The 19,652-nt window shown below is 39.3% G+C and overlaps 1 protein-coding gene across 12 annotated transcripts in view; it reads left to right on the top strand.

Annotated features, from left to right (window-relative positions):
- The window catches only part of RALGAPB (Ral GTPase activating protein non-catalytic subunit beta), a 101,845-nt gene that overhangs the window by 60,099 nt on the left and 22,094 nt on the right, over window positions 1–19,652 (top strand). For all 12 annotated transcript variants that reach the window (XM_032294962.1, XM_032294963.1, XM_032294961.1 and 9 more), the window contains 6 exons: window positions 3,083–3,265; window positions 4,279–4,430; window positions 9,676–9,863; window positions 12,030–12,136; window positions 14,525–14,677; window positions 17,263–17,472. In XM_032294962.1, coding sequence (XP_032150853.1) covers window positions 3,083–3,265; window positions 4,279–4,430; window positions 9,676–9,863; window positions 12,030–12,136; window positions 14,525–14,677; window positions 17,263–17,472 — 993 coding nt within the window. The remainder of the gene's footprint in view (window positions 1–3,082; window positions 3,266–4,278; window positions 4,431–9,675; window positions 9,864–12,029; window positions 12,137–14,524; window positions 14,678–17,262; window positions 17,473–19,652) is intronic.

Here is a 19,652-nt window from a genome sequence, read left to right as displayed (position 1 = left end):
ACGGGGTTTCACCGCGTTGACCAGGATGGTCTCGATCTCTTGACCTCGTGATCCACCCACCTCGGCCTCCCAAAGTGCTGGGATTACAGGCTTGAGCCACCGCGCCCGGCGAAACCTAAGATGTTTTATCGCCACTTAGAGGTTACCTCAAAGATCCTCCAGGATGGGCATCATAATTTTGCAAGAAGCAGTTACGGGCACAGAAAATAAAAACAGCCATTTATGAGACATACAGGAGCACACTGTCTTTGAGAGTAAGGAACTATTTCCTGTGACCTTTAGTACACTCAGTAGTAAGGAATAATTAGCCCTAGATGGAGCACTGCTCTGGACCTACAAGTCATAAAGGGCAAATCATTAAAAAAGATTTCTAAAATCTTTTTTACTAGCTGATTTTGTGATTTACTATAAAGCTACAGTAATCAGAATAGCCTGGTATTGGCATAGGGTTGGACAAATTGATCAGTGGAAGAGAATAGTATATCCATACATAAGTGGTCATCTGATTTTTGATAAAGGTGCAAAGGTAATTCAAAGGAGAAAGGACAGTCTTTTCAACCAGAGGTACTATAAAAACAACTGGATATTCATATACATTAAAAAAAATTTTGATTCATATCTTGCACTATGAACAAAAATTAACTCAAACTGGCTGGGCATGGTAGCTCATGCCTATAATAATCTCTGCATTTTGGGAGGCTGAGGCAGGAGGAGCACTTAAGCCCAGGAGTTCGAGACCAGTCTGGGCAATGTAGTGACATTTCATCTCTATTACATAAAAAAATATATAGAAAGCCTAAAGTATAAAACTTCTAGAAGAAAATAGGAGAATATCTTTGAGAACTTGGGATAGATTTCTTAGATATTACGCTATAGAAGAACAAACTGATATGTTGGACTTCAAAATTTAAAACTGCTGTTCTTTAGAAAACACTGTTAAAAGAATGAGGTGACAAATCACAGACTGAGAGGAAATGTTTACAAAGCATATGTTTGATGAAAGATTTGTATTCAGATTACATAAAGAACTCTTAAAACTCAATAAGAGCCTTTCCTTTTGGTGGTGCACAGCAGCAATATGGTGAAAATTTCTAAGAAGAGGAAGTTTGATAGCATCTTCAGAAATAAACTGAGCAAGTTCTTCACTCAGAAACTTGCAGAAGGCGTCTACTCTGGAGCTGAGGTCCAAGTTATGCCAGCCGGAATAGAAATCACTGCCTTAGCATCCAGAATGCAGAATGTTCTTGGTGAAAAGAACCACTTTATCTGTGAATTGGCTGAGGTAGTTCAGAAGAGGTTTGGCTTCCCTGAGGTCAAGTAAAGCTTTATGCTGAAAAGGTGGCCTGAAAGAATTCTCTATGCCATTGCCCAGACAGAGTCTGTGCTATAAACTACTATTAGGTTTTCTGTAGGGAGAGCCTTCGGTAGTGTGCTGCGCTGTGGAGAGTGGGGCAAGGGCTACGAGGTCATGGTGTCAGGGAAACTTAAGGACAGAGAACTGAATCCATGAACTTTGAGTATGATCTCATGATCCACAGCAGGGACCCTATTAGCTACTATGTTGATACCATCATCCATGTGCTTCTCAGACAAGGTGTGCTGGGCATCAGAGTGAAGATCATGTGTCCTGGGACCAAGTGGTAAGATTGGCCTTAAGAATCCCCTGCCTGACCACGTGAGCACCGTGGACCCTAAAGATGAGATACTATTCACCATGCCTATCTCAGGACAGATGGTTTGGAAGCCATGCTCTACCCAGCCCCAACTGAATAATAGGGTCTCCTTGGCAGCTGGCTCTGGAGTCTGGATGTTGCCTTGTAAAGACCTTTAATAAAATATTTTAAGAAGACAAAATACAACAAAAACCCTTACTAATACAACAAACAACCAAATTAAAAATTGGCCAAAAGATTTGAACAGACATTTTATCAAAGATGATTATACAGATGACAAATAAGCACATGAAAAAATACTCAATATCATTAATTATTAAGGAAATGCAATTAAAACCACAATAAGACACCACTACAAATCTATTAGAATAGCTGAAATATAAAAGACTAGCCATACCAAATGTTGGTGAGGATGTGCTGTTGATGGGAATGTTAAATGGAACCACCATTTTGGAAAACAGCTTGGCTGTTCCTTAAAAAGCTAAGCATACACCTACATATGACCCAATAATTCCACTCCTAAGAGACAAGAGAACATAAATTGATACAAATAGCTTTTACATGAATGTTTATAGCAGCTGTGTTTATAATATCCAGAAGCTGGAAACAACCCAGTGTCCATTAATAGGTAACTAGATTAAGTTGGGGTATATCCATGCAATGGACTGCTACTCAGCAATAGAAATGAATGCACAATTGATACAACTAAAAGTGTAGTTAAATCTGAAAATAATTATGCTGAGTGAAAGAAACCAGAACAAAAAAGGTACATATTGTATGATTTTATATGATTTTATTTATATAAACTCTAGAAAATGCAAGCTAATCTATAGTGACAGCAGATCAGCAGTTGCTTAGGGAGAGGGGCAAAAAGGGGTGGGAGGAAGGATTACAAAGGTGCATGAGGAGATTCTGGAGGTGATAGATATGTCCGCTGTCGATTGTGGTGATAGTTCACAGGTGCATACTTATGTCAGAATTGACCAATTGTATACTTGAAATATTGGGCTCTTTCCTGTATGATGATTATGTCTCTGAGCAGCTACACAGAACTTTGTGTAGAGCCTAGAGCATCACTGTGAGGCTGGGTTAGGGATTTTAAAATGTGCCCATGTTCTTTCAGTCTCTGGCAGTGATGAACAGGTATACACAATGGGTTTGGGTTTTAGAGCATGAAAAAACTATGCTAAAATGAAATACTGTTTCAGGACTTGAAAAATGCCACTATTTTTTGTAGAGTATTATACTACATCTGAAATATTCTGATCCTGTATATAAATAATATAAAAAAGCAAGGCTTCCTGTAGTGTATCACATTGTCAAATAGGTCAAGCTTCAGTGCAAATGCTTTGAAATAGGTACAGTAATTCCTGGCTGATTGTTTTTGTTTTCCAAATGAATATGCTCAGGTAAAAGTGATGGTTGACTCAGGAGACCGGAAGCGAGCCATCAGTTCTGTGTGTAGCTACATTGTTTATCAATGTAGTCGGCCAGCTCCTCTTCACTCCAGGGATCTGCACTCCATGATAGTGGCAGCTTTTCAGTGTCTCTGTGTCTGGCTGACAGAGCACCCTGATATGCTTGATGAAAAGGTGAATTTATTTTATTTTAAACCATTAAGTAAAAACAATGTATGCTAGCAAAGTGCCTTTTGAAAGAGAATATCTAAATTTAAATACAGTATTGTACACTTTAAACTGAAAATACATGTTAGATATAATGGAGCACTTGTCCTTTTGGGTACAACTTGAAAACTGTCATTTTGCTTATATTTGGTTGCAGATTAACTCATAGAGAAATTCTTTAGAAAGATGGGACCTTGACTAACTTATCTGAACTATCAAGACTGTTCTTTCTTGAAAGGATGGTATCCTGGATATAGCTAGTAGGCACTTTGGTCACCCTTCACCAAACAAAGAAGGGCTGTTGATTGCCAGGCTGCAAACCTAGAGCACAACTTGTCCGTAAAGGTTGCTTCTATCGAAAAATGTTACTTCATACTCATTTCTTCACTCTCAAGTGGGCGCAGATAACTAGTCTGCATTCTCTACCATTGTTTCATGTAATGTCTTCCTTATAGGCAAGCAGGTGTTATAAGGAATTCACAGCACAAATAAAAGGAGAGATCATTGAATATTTGTAGAAACCTTTATGTAGTTTAAGAAATAATACTGTTGATTAAATCTTAGTCATTTTCATTATGGCTTCTGAAGTTGTAATACCAGAAATTATCTAAAAATGTCAATGACAAGATTTCCTTTGGATATTATACCATGTCTTAAACCAGCCCAGGTTTCACTGAATTTCTATTTCATCTCTTTGTGCTTTGATTTACAGTCTTTGGTAATTTTACAAGAAAATTGAATTGAATTTACTTATCTAACTCTCTAAACACCCAAATTGAGTTCTTTAAAGAGAAATCGAGGGATGGGGGTGTAAAGTTTATGATATTACTATGAGGTTAATATACACCCGTTAAAGAAATTAGCAAGAAACTGGAAGCCCTTCCACCAAAATGCATCTACTGTTAGCATTTGGATGGATTTCCTTGTCTTCTCATGAGAAAGTTGTGTTACAAAAATGGATCTGCCTTTTCTGCCTTTAGGACTGCCTTAAGGAAGTACTGGAGATTGTGGAACTGGGTATTTCAGGAAGTAAGTCCAAGCACAGCGAGCAAGAGGTCAAGTACAAAGGAGATAAGGAGCCAAACCCTGCATCTATGAGGGTAAAGGATGCTGCTGAAGCCACCCTAACATGGTATGGAAGTGACCGCATAGGGATTGTGCCTAGGAATTAGATGTGGTTAGCAGTGATCCAATTGTTTCATTTCCTTCCCGATTGTTCAGCTTTATGTGATGCAACCCCTTTAGGGTACTTTTTCTCCAGAAATAAAATGGAAAGAAAATCTATCTATCTATCTATCTATCTATCTATCTATCTATCTATATATATATATATATTTTTTTTTTTTTTTAGACCAAAAGAAACTAGGAACTTGGGGTTGAGAATTTGAGTCCTTCTTTTTCTATACCGTTTGATGTTAATTCAAGTCAGTGTGTGTTACAGTTAGAAAGGATCTTGGAGAGACTTATTGCACACTTCACTTCAGTAGCTAAGTCCAGAGATGGTGTCTGTCTCTCTGTGGTTACACTATGAGCTCTGCTTTCCAGCTCAGTGGTCTGTGTTCTCTGCTATACCATTTATATTACACAGTATAGGTTAATTCAACAAGATGTATGAACTCTCTGAAGAACTGAGAATAGAATCATAAAGATAAATCCGATTTAGTCACCACTACCTTTACCACCTTGTCTGCTAGGGAAGATGAAATATGAACACAAATAACTGTAATATTAGGTGGAAAATAAGTGTTCCAAGAGAAGGGATATAAATAAAATGCTGGGGAGTTGGAAGGAGGAAATGAATACTTCCAGATAACGGGAAGTCAGAGTAACATTCTTAGGGAAAATGACATTGAACCTGACTGTGAGAGGATGGGTTAAGTTTGAGCTGCAAGCCAGATTATAGGGTGGGTAAGAAGGCAGCACCAAGGCTGCTGTTTTGAGCATTTTGGTGTAGTAAAGGGGTAAAGACAGTTTGGTACCTTGAAAAAGAGTCGCAGTGAAAGTTGAGAGAGTTTGTGTTTGGCTTGTGAGCATAGGGGAAACAGGGAAGGAAGGCAGCCTAGGCACGTTGGTGGACTGAATGGAACAGGTAGTGGAGATTAGGTGGAACCATAGTACACATGGAAAGATGGGGCTTATGAAAGGACATGTGCGGATGAAGCCTCAGAAAATGTAAAAGCAACAAGGAGGAGTGTCAAGTCCTTGGGCTTGCTCATTTTGGTCTTAGTATAAAGTGGCAGGCAAAACCACTTGAAAATTTGTGTGTAAGGCTTCCCTTACCAAGATCCCAGCATCTTCTGTGAGTTCAGTGGCCGGTTGCTTACTTGGGACATGCACAATCAAGTTGGATTTGTTTCTGTTCCTGTGGGCTTAAGTCATTCAGTGAATTTTTGGAAGAGTGCTTCCTGTCATTTAGTCCTGCTCACTATGCAAAGGTTGAACTTTCAGTGACTTTATGGAGGTTTGGCTAATAGCTAGAAAATAAAAAAATATATATGTGAATAAAGCTACTGAAGCATGTGCTTATGCTGATGATGAATACTAGAAGTAATCTAAGTTCAGAGAGAAGACTGTGTGTGGGCCAGAGTAGCCTTAAACGTGTCATGGGGCCGGGCGCAGTGGCTCATGCCTGTAATCCCACATTTTGGGAGGCTGAGGCTGGTGGATCATGAGGTCAAGAGATCGAGACCATCTTGGCCAATATGGTGAAACCCTGTCTCTACTAAAAATACAAAAATTAGCTGGGCGTGGTGGCGCTCACCTGTAGTCCCAGCTACTTAGGAGGCTGAGGCAGGAGTATTGCTTGAACCCAGGACGCAGAGGTTGCAGTGAGCCGAGATAGCACCACTTCACTCCATCCTGGAAACAGAGCAAGACTTCGTCTAAAAAAAAAAAGTGTCATAGAACTAAAACTTGATGTGTGCCTTGAAAAGTAAGAAGGATATGGAGAGAAAGGAGAGGACATTTTTCACTAGAAACTCTATTATACAAAAATAAGTTTGCTCCATCCTAGCCTGGATGGGGTTTTTATGAGAGCATGACTGGCCGTGAGGATCGGTTATGTGCTCAGGGCGAGTAGAGTCTTGGGATGCTTCTTCACAACCTTGCCAGTAAGCTAGATGACTCATCTGTTTCTCTTCAGTTGTCTTGTCTCTGCTGGCAACTCTGCAAATGGTATCTCCAGTTTTCAGTCTAAACTGACATCATGAAACATGTCCCTAACAAGATTTCTCTGTTCTCTCAAAATTGCTGCTTTATTTCAGTATCATTGCTGTTTCCCGGTTATGTAAACACGGAACTTTGGCTGTTTCTCTAATTTATCTTTCTTTTATTCCCCATGTGAAGCCAGTGACTGAGTCCAACAGAATTTATTTTTGTAAAGTATTTCCTCCATCCCCTCCAACCTGGATGGCATCCTAGTCCAGGCCCTCCTCACTTCTTGTCCGATTGCCCATTTTTAATCTCTTAGCCCTTCTTGTTCATCTTGTAGTCTATTGCAAAACTCATCATCCTTAAGCACAGTTTTGATCCTGCTGCTTGAATGATTTAAAACCTTGAATAGATCTGTTTCCTGCCTTGTTGTCTAAACTCCTCCATTTGGTTTTCAAGGGTACCATCTGATCTTTTCCACCACTGCTTTGCAGCTTGTTCCTTCTGCCATTGTCAGGCCTGACAGACCACTGTGGCTGTGAACTGGCCATGCTTATACCTGCTTATGCTCTTCCCCTGGGTTTCAGGACCTCTCTTTTCTCCCTTTGGCTATATCTTCCATTATTTAGTGCCTAGAGCAAACCTAGTTACCTCCATGGGGCCTTTGGTTTTTCTGCTTCTGAAGATGACTCTTTTCTTCACTTCTGTGCTCATTCTGTCTGACCCTTCCGCACAGCAAGGAGTTCTATACTGTCATGATTGTACCTGGTTACATGTGTTGCATGCTAGTGTTGACTTCCTGGTCTGGGTAGAAAGCACATTTGCCTGTTTTGCCAACACAGTGCTGAGCACATACTAGAAAATTATGGAGTACAGATTAGCTGGTTAGGTTTTTTCCCCTGTGTGTACTAATACAAATTCAGAATTAGGGCTCTTGGAAGTCATTTCAGCAGCCCCTTTGCCTGTCACCTTTAAGACATGTTTAACAAATTATTTAGCCTCTAGTATGGGGATTTTCTAACCCTCAAGGTTGCCCATTTCATTTTAATTGTTAAAAACTTGAAACTTTACATTGAGCTAAAATCTCTCTCATTTCTATGCATTGGTTCTCATTCATACTTTTGATCATTAAATCCTTTTTGTCCAGGCAGTAGCAGTATCCAAAAGCAGTGCTCATGTTCTCTCTGGTTCATTTCTGCCATTATCTTCAGTTTTTCTTTTTTTAATATTACAAAGATTCAAGTCCCTTTATCATCCTGGTTATTCTCAGCTGGCATAGGTTTGACTGTTCATCTCTTACAGGTGGTTTACAGAGTATAATGCTCTTATTATTATTTTTTTTTTTCTTGAGGCGGAGTCTCACTCTGTCTCCCAGGCTGGAGTGCAATGGCATGATCTTGGCTCACTGCAACTGCCGCCTCCCAGGTTCAAGCTATTCTCTTGCCTCAGCCTTCTGAGTACCTGGGACTGCAGGCACGTGCCACCCATGCCTGGCTAATTTTTGTATTTTTAGTAGACGGGGTTTCTCCATTTTGGCCAGGCTGGTCTTGAACTCCTGACCTCAGGTGATCCACCTGCCTCAGCCTTCTGAAGTGCTGGGATCACAGGTGAGAGCCACTGTGTCCAGCCATATTTTTTTTAAAGAAATAGAAACGAGGCCTCCTTGTGTTGCCTAGGCTGGTCTCAAACTCCTGAGCTCAAGCAGAACTCTCGCCTCAGCCTCCCAAAGTGCTGGGATTACAGGTGTGAGCCATCCAAACCCGGCTGAGTACAATGTTCTAGATGTGATTTTATGATCTTTAAACTCTGTATAATATTATGTTTTCATTAAAATGTATTCAGACTGCATTGCATTTTTGAGAACTTGGTGATTTGCATTAAATCAGCTAAAATTCTTGAGTTTTTTTTTTTTTTTTTTTGCACGTTTACCTTTCATCTGTTTTTCTCATCCTGTACTTATTTGGGAGTGTTTGAATGCAATGCACAGAACTTTACATTTAAACCTGAAATTTCTTCATCTAAGATTTGCCTCATTATTTTTAATCTTTTAAGATTCTTTTGGATCTCAACTCTTACTATGGTATATTATCTCTGCAACTCAGCTTTTGGTCAGCTGCACATTTAATGAGCATATCCTGTGTGTTCTAAATACATTAATAAAAATATTGAACAGATAGACTCACAAAGCACATTGTCAGAGGATTTCCTTCAGGTCCACAGAGATTTTTAAATCTATCTACAAGTTCATGTATTGTATGAAATAACATTTCATATAATGCGAAATGGGAATAATAATGGTATATGGGAATAATAGTGGTACTTATCTCATAGGATTGTTATATTATGTGAATTGTTGTGATGTTATGATATTATATCACGTAACAATCCTATGAGATAGGTACCATTATTCCCATTTTATAATGAAGAAAGATTATCTTCGTAAGAAAGAAGACTATCTTGCACAGAAAGAAAGTATCTTACAATTAAAACAAAGATTTTATCTTGTGGTTCTGATATCACCTGACCCTTCATATGCATCTCATTTGGAAAACCAGTATTCCACAACACCACATTTATCATCTCAACTCTCAGCTTGAGTGGCCTTTCCTCTTTCACTCTAAAGCTTGAACCCAAAGATATCTAACAATAGAAAGCAACATTGCTCAACAGATTATTTTTTTTCTCCATTTCCTCTGTCTCTAAAGGAAGACTGTGTAAGAACTACAGGGACCAGGAGAACTTGGCATTAAGTTCAGGCCTCTCATGGTTTGCAGAAAATAGGAGAAACACCAGGAGATCAATAATGAGAAAATATGGCTTTGGTTTTCTAAAATGGGACAGAGATGTTGTTATAAAGCATATGGAATATGAGTTTGTTGTGTTCCACCGAAGATTCTAAGATATCAAATAGGTTGTTGGTAAGGTCACTGAGATCATATTATACCAGCCTAACTGTATTTTCTTTTCTGGATATTGACCAGACTGGAAAGGCAGATAAATGTCTGAAATAAAGACATACAAATATGCATCTGGGGTAATCTTTTAATCTTGGAGGGGAGAGTCTGGACAGCATGCCATGGCATTCACCACAAGGAGTAAATCTGACCTGTCAAGAAGCATGGCTGTGGTCAATTAAAATTCAGAAGAGTGGAAGGACACATTGATGCACGAGGTAAACTGAAGATTTTGCTTTGGGAATTAACTGTTATCTTTTCCATTCTCCATAGCATTATGCAGTTGCTTGGCGCATTTCCTTCACCTAGTGGTCCTGCCTCTCCTTGTAGTCTTGTGAATGAGACCACTTTGATTAAATACTCCAGGCTGCCAACCATAAACAAGCATAGTTTCCGGTACTTTGTCTTGGATAACAGTGTCATCCTGGCAATGCTGGAACAACCTCTTGGAAATGAGCAGAGTAAGTTTTAGTACTTTGAGCCTTCTCTACTTCTAAATCAGTGTTACCAGTACCGTGAAGCTGTTTCTAGGATCAGGGAAGGACAGACTACAGATTCTAAGCAGATCAAAAAGACTTCTAGGTGTGGGACAATAGCACCTGAAAAATAGGGAGCCAAAAAATAGAATCTACATATTAAGTAGAGTCTCTTAAAGGCTCTTTATATACATCTGAACTAGCTCTGTAGTTTTCTAAAAGGTGGCATTTTAGTGGGATACATTGTTTTATCTTTGTCACTTTTTCTTCCCCCTTGAACTTTGGATTCTGCCCCTCTACTCCCCTGCCTCTCACTCCTCATGTTCTATATCAGTTGTTGGTGCTACTTAACACAGGCTAGAAATTTGAGGAGTTATCTTTACTTGCTCCTTCCTGTTACTCCCTTATATAATTCGTTTCTAAGTTTCCATCTCCAAGTGCAGGACCTTATTATTTCTCACCTAAATTATCACAGTTGTTTCCTACCTACTCTGATTTCCCCAACCCCCAGACCCCTTGTCAGTTCCAACATATGTTTACCCTACTCCTATCCTACTTGCTGCCACCATAGTATTCATCCTCAACTACAAATGACCATGCCAGTGCCCTACCGAAAACTCTTCAGTGATTTTCCATTAACACAACATGCACGGTTTTCCTCCTTTCCCTCCCCCTCAGTTATAAGCCATCTCACAGTATGTGATTATCACTGGGACCCAAACTATTCAAAAGTATGTTTTGTTTTTTTTTTCTGATGGTAATTGGCATCAGCCACTATGTAAAAGAAGCATATTCTCAGAGGGGAAGGAAAGTGAAGGTTACAGAATTTGTGGGTATAAAGTGACCCAAGGAATCACCTGGTGTACAGTTTCCTTAGTTATGAGGGAAAAAGCTCAGGCTCACAGAGGGTATATTACTTGCCGAGGGTTACTTGGGACCAAAACCCACATTTTCTAAACCCTGTATTGTTGCTTTCTATTATTGTTGTCGCATAGTGATAGGACTTGCTGAGCGATTGAAGATTTGCCTTTTTCCCTTTTGTAAAGGTGAACAGAGTCCTGTGCCAATTTTGTTGATTATATGAGTAGGAGCTCATAAATCCGTAAAGTGAAAGTGAGACATTTCCCTGTAGTTTGAGTTGAAAGAATACCATCATAAATTTCCATTGTGTTGTGGTGAGATACCGTGACATTAATATGAAAAAGAATGGTGCCTTTTATTATTGCGTAACTCCAGAAGTGCTACTCCCAAGTCCTTTCTACAGGCATCTCATCCTTCCCTACCCTATACCTGGAGTTTGCTTGGCTTCCTTTCCTGGCCTGTGACTATTCGTGATTCCTCCAGCCTCCTACCCCCAAGCCATCTGCTGAGGGGTCTGCAAAATCCCAATGTCCCCTTCAGGCTTCCTGGCCTTTTTCTGGCTTTTTGAAGACTCTTCTACTTTCATTCCAAATAATTTCATTGCGTAGGAAGTTTACCAAAAATATAAGCAATTGGAATTGTATAGATTTACAAGGACATTTTAATAGTTTATAATAATAAGAAATTATAGAGAAGTTTGAAGATGTTTGACTCCCACACCTGAGACAGAAGAATAAAAAGAAGGATCTGGGTCACTCAGGAAGTTCATCCTGAGTTTTTTTTTACCCTCCCCCCTCACTGCACCCCTGAACTTCTGCTGAGATGGAGTAGTGCCTGCAAGGCATGGGCAGGTATAACACTAACACTGCAAACACCTGGTCTATCTTTCTGCACTTAAGTTGTGCCCAACATTGGGGGGTTAGGAGTATTTACTAGGTCAGTGTTTCCCACAAATGTGTACATGTACCACTGGAGGTATGTGATATGATCTTAGTTGATACATTAGTGAACATTATGTATTTTTAAGCATGTGCTTTAAAATTATATAATTAACATGCCAAAATTCCTGATTTTCCATTTAGAAAAATGATGCCCAAGAGTGGTTGATACAAAGTAGTAGTGCTTAGAGTACATGGGTATGGCAGAAACCACAGAGGTGGTACCCAAAGGATCAAAGCTTAGGAAGCACTGTTGGACCTTTGATTATGAGAAGCTGTGCAGTTGATATCAAGTTTATTTTTAATGGTTGTTGTCTAAAATTAAAACTTTTATATACACATTTTATTCTAGATGATTTTTTCCCCTCTGTCACTGTGCTGGTCCGGGGGATGTCTGGAAGACTTGCTTGGGCGCAACAGCTTTGTCTTTTACCCAGAGGAGCAAAAGCAAATCAGAAGGTATTCATCAGAAGTTACAGGGAAGTGTGTGTGTGTTTTGTAATTTAAAAGTTAGATACCATTCCAACAAAAACCGTAGATCAAATAAATATTTTTGATCCCTAGCCAGATTCTCTGTCAGTGGGTTCATGACAGAACCATCTAGTAACCTAGAATTCCAGATCTACTCAATTATTCTTTAAAGACATCTTCAAGGCAGGTATCTTTTCAAAAAGTTTTCCAGGTGAGATTCTGACATCTACTTAAGAATAATTGCTGTGTGGACAATGGCCCCAGTTTTTTTCCATGTAATTTTACATGTAATAAAAGTTAGATACAGGTATCGATTGACTTACGACCTATGCAACTTACGACCATTTGACTTTATGACCACAATCGCTAGCCACGACTGCTCCGCGTCTAGCAGCGCAAACATTGCCCAGCTGGCCGTACGACAGTGCGGACCAGCTTCCGGCAGCACTACCATCTCCACGTGTATATAGCCTACTCAACTTACGACCAAATCGTGTTACGACCGGTCTGTCTGAACCAATCGTGGTCATAAGTCGAGCACTAGCTGTATATACCATACATGAAATATTTGGTGAGACGTTTGATGTGTCCAGCAATAGGACTTAGTTTCAAATTAACTTCTATGATTTGTTTTTTTTTTTTTTTTTTTTTGAGACGGAGTTTGGCTCTTGTTACCCAGGCTGGAGTGCAATGGCGCGATCTCGGCTCACCACAACCTCCGCCTCCTGGGTTCAGGCAATTCTCCTGCCTCAGCCTCCTGAGTCGCTGGGATTACAGGCACGCGCCACCATGCCCAGCTAATTTTTTTTTTTTTTTTTGTAGTTTTAGTAGAGACGGGGTTTCACCATGTTGACCAGGATGATCTCGATCTCTTGACCTCGTGATCCACCCGCCTCGGCCTCCCAAAGTGCTGGGATTACAGGCGTGAGCCACCGCGCCCGGCCTATGATTTGTTCTTATATAATAATTGGTAATATGCTGTATATTTTTTATTTTATTTTTTAAAGAGACAGGGTCTTGTTCTGTTGCCCAGGCTGGAGTGCAGTGGTATGATTGTAGCTCACTGCATCCTCGAAGTCCTGGGCTCCAGTGATCCTCTTGCTTCAGCCTCAGGAGTAGCTGAGACTGTAGGCACATGCCATGGCACCCAGCTCATTTAAAAAAGTTTTTGTATAGGTAGGGTCTTGCTTTGTTGCCAGGCTGGTCCCAAACTCCTATCTTCAAGTGATCTTCTCACCTCAGCTTCCCAAAGTGTTAGGATTACAGATGTGAGCCACCACACCCAGCCTTATTTAAAAAAAAAAAACATATATATATATATATATATGCATGCTATGTATAATTTAATGAAATCTTTTGCTTTTGGGGGCGCACAGTTTATTTGCTTTATTACATTTGTAACTATGTGAATAATACTTGAAAAGTTGGGAATATAATGAAGAAATTTTAAATCACCTGTACTCACTATCCAGAGGAATATAACCACTGCTAATATTTTAGTGGATTTCGTTCCCATTTTTTTTCTTTTCATACACAATAACACTTGAATAGAATTTGAGTCATTTTGTATACTGCGCTTTTCACTTATAACATTGTAAGCTTTTACTTCTGCTACTAAAAATTAAAAATATGACTTAATATTTCACCAGCATTTGAGAGACACCACAAAATTGGAGCATGTACCTAAAGCCATTTAATATCCTAGATGTCTCTGTTAGATGTGCTTATCACCCAGTGAGGAGCACTCTTCTATTTTCTGTTGAGGGTGTTGTGCAGATTACATTCTGTTAGCAACTTTGTAAGCTAGTAAGTTAGCACTGAAGACTGAAGAGGAAGAGGACCAGGAAAGGAGCTAAAATTTGTTCAGGGTTCATTGTCTACCCATATACATATTAAAAGCATGGATTTGGAGCTATGAAGACCTAGATTTGCTACCCATACTCTCTTAAACCATACTAAGGTTCTTGCTGAAATCACTTTGTAGAGATGCCCAGTGAGACCAGACTTGTACTTTATTATATGGAATGATGTGAGAGCCCCTTGGGAAGAAAGTTTGAATCTTAAAGCTCCAAAATGCTTTACCCACTGGATTACCACCGAATATGGGAGATTCAGATCTGTTGCAGTAGAGGTCCACAGCCTATTTTTCAGTCATGAGGGCTATGAGAAGTCGATGAATAGTTTTAGAAAAATAGAATATACAGGGACACAGGCTGCTTACCTTTCCTGTTATCTGTAGCATTTGCAGATTTCAGTGAGTTTTTGTGACATGTAATCCAAGGGAAACACAGGCATCTAAGAGACCAGGGAAATACATGTCATTATGGATGGGTCTTAGACCCTATGTAATAAACATAATGTTACTTGTTTTAACAGCTTTTTGTGCCTGAACCTCGCCCAGTTCCTAAAAATGATGTTGGATTTAAATATTCTGTGAAACATCGGCCATTTCCTGAAGAGGTGGACAAGATTCCTTTTGTGAAAGCAGATCTCAGCATTCCAGATTTGCATGAAATAGTCACTGAAGAAGTAAGTACATTATTTTTAGCTGTTGTTAAGGGAATGAATAGAAATATTCTTAAATGACTTCCATGGTCAAGACAATGCCTTTAGTGTTGTTGATTCTTAAGATGACAAGGGTCTCTGTCATCCAGGAGGTTACCATGTTTCAGACAAATACAGATTGTGGCTGATCAAAAGGAACTGCACATCTCTTAGTGAGAGGTGTCATTGGGCTGCCTGGCTGTTCATGGTAGGTTTCAGTAAAGCAGTGACATGATCAGACTCTGGTAGTATAGTTATTTGGTGAAGGAAGACCAGTTCAGAGACTATTATGACAATCCAATTCCTTATAAGAAAGGAAGGACTGTTTCACTGATATGAAAGTTTAATATATAAAATGTATTGTGGAGATAGATCCAAGCACTCTTGAATTGATGAGGGAAGGAAAAGAGCCAAAGAATTTTAGATTTTGAGCTTGAGTGACAAAGAGATATCAGTGCGATTTACAGAAATATAGACATTAGGAAGAGGATAGTTTGGGGAAGATGGGAAAAATTTATTTGTCTTTAGATTAATTTAGAGAGTGAATTAGATAATTGGCCTCTTAGGTCAGGGGAAAAGAATTTTAAGAAGTTGAGGACAGAGGTATGTCAGGACATGAGAGAATAGAAGAGCAGGAATGGAGGAAGGGCCACACTCCAGTGCTGGAGAGATCAGGGAGAAGAAGGAATAGAAAAAGTCCCCTGGATTTTGGCATGAAATTGTAGGTGACCTTTGAGAACAGGTGTGTATAGTAGGAGGCAGAGTTCAAAGGACTGGGGAGTGAATGTATTGAGGGACAGGCAGTGAATAGAAACTATACTGTTAACAGTAAACGGAAGGGTAATGGGTAATATTATAGCTTGAGGAAATGGCCTCATTAAGGAAAGAAAGGCTAGTTTTTTTTTGTTTTGTTTTTGTTTTTGTTTTTGTTTTTTTTTTGAGACAGAGTTTCGATATTGTTGTCTAGGCCGGAGTGTAACTGGGCGTTTTTGGCTCACTGCAACCTCTGCCTCCCAGGTTTAAGCAATTCTTCTGCCTCAGCCTCTCAAGTGGCTGGGATTACAGGCGCCCGCCACCATGCCTGACTGAGGTGATCCGCCCGCCTTGGCCTCCCAAAGTGCTGAGATTATAGGCGTGAGCTATCACACCTGGCCAGAAAAGGCTAGTTTTTAATATTTTTTTACATTCAAGGATGAGAATAGGAACATGCTTATAGCTTGACAGGAAGGAACCAGTAGAAAGGGGTCTGGCTAACACTGTAAGATGGGCAGTGGAACTTACAAGTAATAGAGGCAGTAGGATCAAGTCTAGTCTAGAGAAAGGAGCTTCTAAGACAGAAGGAGAGAGTAGGTGAAGGTTTAGAGACACTTAGAGAGGAAAGGAGGGTAATTGAAGAATCTTATGAAAATTGTAATTCTGGTTCTTGGTAGTGTAATAGGGGATCCAAGACAATTCTTAAGAATTACCGGGCAGTCCAGCTGAGGTTAAGTATAGTGTCTATAGTGAAGTTAACTCACTCTGCTGGCTTTCTTCAAAAGTCCTTGGGATCTGGGAGCATAAGTAAAGAATTTAGTGTGGAGATTCACAGATATGGACGTTTGGAAGGAGAAGGTTCAACACAGCCATTTAATGTGCTGAAGGAGAGGGTATTTAGCTGTTAGATATGGGGGGCTTTGGCTTAGTTGGGAAGTAGATGAAGCCAGAAGGTTGCTAATGGGTTGGGAAAGCAGGGGGAGAGGTTGAGTGCGCCATAGTGACGGTAGAGCACTAGCTTAGGGAGGGAAGGGATAGGAGCCGCACAAGGGCACTTATGATTGGAGAGTGAATTTCAGACTTACAGCCCTGGAAAGCAGAGCACAGCTCAGGTTCAAGTTTGTTTTCGTGGATGGCCAAAGTTGTGAAGGCTAAGGAGCTTGTAGAATTCTGAGCCAGGTTGTTAGAAGGATCATCACTCATCAGGGGATGGAATTTTAAACAAGGATTGATGGAAGGAAAAGAGGAAAGGTGGGAGGAGTCTCTAAGAGTACAGTCATGTCATCCATACGGAAGAGGATTTCAAAACGTAAAGAGCATGTCAGGGTGAATAAAGATGGACGGTGATCTGGAAGGGAGGGGTGGGAGCAACAGCTCTGCCCCTGCCCCCTTTCTTGCCTATTTGAAGGGGAACAGAGACTGAATGTTTTCATTTACAGTGAAGACATGAAAGAGCAATTGTTGATGGTATAGGGAAGTTCTTTTGGCATTTGTTTTAACCTTGAACCATGTTTGCTTAATTGTATACTCTATATTGAACTGAATCACAATATTCATCACTGAAAATTATCTTCATTTTCTTTTTTGCTTGTACCTTTATTTTTATTTTAAAATTAAGATTGACTTAGGTGCATTGGGGCTCATGCCTGTAATCTTAGCACTTTGGGAGCCTTAGGCAGGAGGATCACTTGAGCCCAGGAGTTCAAGAACATCTTGGTCAACAGAGAGAGACCCCTGTCTCAAAAATAAAAAAAGTTAAGATTGGCCTTGTTAGTTTGATAATAGTTTCAAACAATGAAACATCTGGTTTATTTCAGTTAGAAGAAAGACATGAAAAATTAAGGAGTGGCATGGCCCAGCAGATTGCTTATGAAATACACCTTGAGCAACAGAGTGAGGAGGAATTGCAGAAGAGAAGTTTTCCTGACCCAGTTACGGATTGCAAGCCACCACCTCCTGCCCAGGAATTCCAGACAGCCCGCCTTTTCCTCTCACACTTTGGATTTTTGTCCTTAGAAGCATTGAAGGTAATTTTCGTGAACTTTTATGAATGAATATATTCACAAGTTAATGTGCAGCTGACAAGAGCTAAAATATTTTTATGAGGATAGAAGCAAATTAAAAAAAAAAAAAACTGGTTAAAATTTTACCCTGCATACAAATAAATGAAACTCTGTGCTGCTGTAGGTTATAGTTTGTGGTACAGGATAGGTCACCCCATGAATGCATTCAGAGTTCTTCTGTCTGCGGGAACTACTTTGATAATACATCTAACTTTGAATTTTCCTAGATAATGCAGGACCCATATTATACAGATAAATGAAATCTATACGTAATTAGAAAAAGAATGTTAAAAATCTTCCCTTAGTAAGTGTTATTACTAAAAATATAAGCTGCAATTTACTTTGCTCTTTCATGCCACGTTTAAAAAGGAATGAAGTTAATACTGTAGTATTTGTAAGCCAAGCACTTCTTAAGTTGTCCAGTTTGTGAGATCAAACTATCTGGCTTTATGTCCTGGAATCACTGCTTGCCAGCTAGGTGGTCTTTGGTCAGTTAGTTACCTTGTCTTAGTTCCTCATCATCTGTAAAGTGAGGATGATAAAAGTGTTCATCTCATTGATCATGTGAAGATTAAATGTGTTAACTTGTGGAAGATACTTGGTATAGTATTTAGCACAAAGTAAGCCAGGCTATAATATTGCCATTATTCTTAATTCCATTAGCCTTCAAACAATTTTACAGCCAGGTGCAGTGGCTCATGCCTATAATCCAGCACTTTGGGAGGCCAAGGCAGGAGGATCACTTGAAACCAGGAGTTCAAGACCAGCCTGGGCAACATAGCGAGATCCCATCTCTACAAAAAAATTGTTTTTAAAAATTAGTTGGGTGTGGTGGCATGCATATAGTCCTAGTGTCTCAGGAGTCTGAGGCATGAGGATTGCTTGAGCCCAAGAGTTCCAGGTTACAGTGAGTTATGGTTACTCCATTCCACTCCAGTGTGGTTGACAGAGTGAGACCCTGTCTCTTGGAAAACAAAAAAATTTACAAGACAAGGGATGTTATTCCTGTTTTATGGATGTGGACATAGAGGCTCAAAAATGTGAAATAACTTGTTTGGAGGTGGACTTGGAGTCTATTGTAAGTCCTGTTTGTTTTGAAAAGTACAACTGGAGATTGCCAAGCAAGAAGTTGCTTATTCTGTAAGTTGTCCCATGCGCTTACTCCCTAGGAACTACCTGGTTACAGGCCATTTAACTTTGTAGGAAAGTAGGGAGACATTGCTGTTTGATTTCATATTTCAGCATGTAGAGGGAAAATATTTTTCACTGTAGAAAATTGAGTTTGATGCAGCATATGAACATAAAAACTTAAAATGCAGAATAAAAGAGCAGAGAGAGGAAAATTATAAGAACTATAGTGGTAAATATGGAAGGCAAAGAAAAAAGGCATAGCCTGCAAGTGATTAGAGATATTTCTAGTGGAGAAAATTGAACAGAGTAGAAGCAGTAAATAAAAATATAATAAAAGAAAATTAATCCTTCCTGTGGACTGCAGGGAGACAAGAAAGGCCCTAATAGCCTTGTCTCTGAGTTTATAGTTTTCCACTCTTGTTATCTATTCTAGTTGAAACTTTTAAGCTTTTCAGGAAGTAATTCTCATGCTTTCTCATCTGCATGAGAACATAGGAAAAAAGAAGTTACCTGGTTTATTTTATGAACCTTAGCATATTTCTAATAACTTAAACCTGATAGCTCATACATACAAAACTACAAACCAGTCTTACTTATGAATATATGTACAAAAGAATTAAAGGGAATGCTAAGCAAACTGAATTCTGAACTAATAGCATGTTAAGTGAATTGTCTACCATGATCAAGTAAGGTTTATGTCAGGAACTCAACAACTAATTATTGGGAAATATTAATAAAGCTATTAAGAAAATAATTTGTTCCTATTAGCAGGTCAGTCAATGAAACAGTAAGTTAGTATTTACTAGAAAATATATTCTGATTTTTAAAAAATACAAACTAAGCACTACTAGTGTAGGTTCTTACTTTAAAAGATTTCTGTAAATAACACAGGAGTAAACCAGAGGAATCTTTTGTTAAAATCAGAGGTAAGGGTTATCCACCTTGATGACTATTTAACAATGAGAATTTCTTAGCCAATGCAGTTTTTTAAACTTTCTAGTTTTAAATAATTA

The sequence above is a fragment of the Sapajus apella genome, unplaced genomic scaffold, assembly GCF_009761245.1.
Source record: "Sapajus apella isolate SASKATOON/1434 unplaced genomic scaffold, GSC_monkey_1.0 scaffold33, whole genome shotgun sequence".
Lineage (NCBI taxonomy): Eukaryota > Metazoa > Chordata > Mammalia > Primates > Cebidae > Sapajus > Sapajus apella.
Note: the sequence above shows the minus strand (reverse complement) of the source record. Positions and strands in the feature narration are given on the sequence as shown.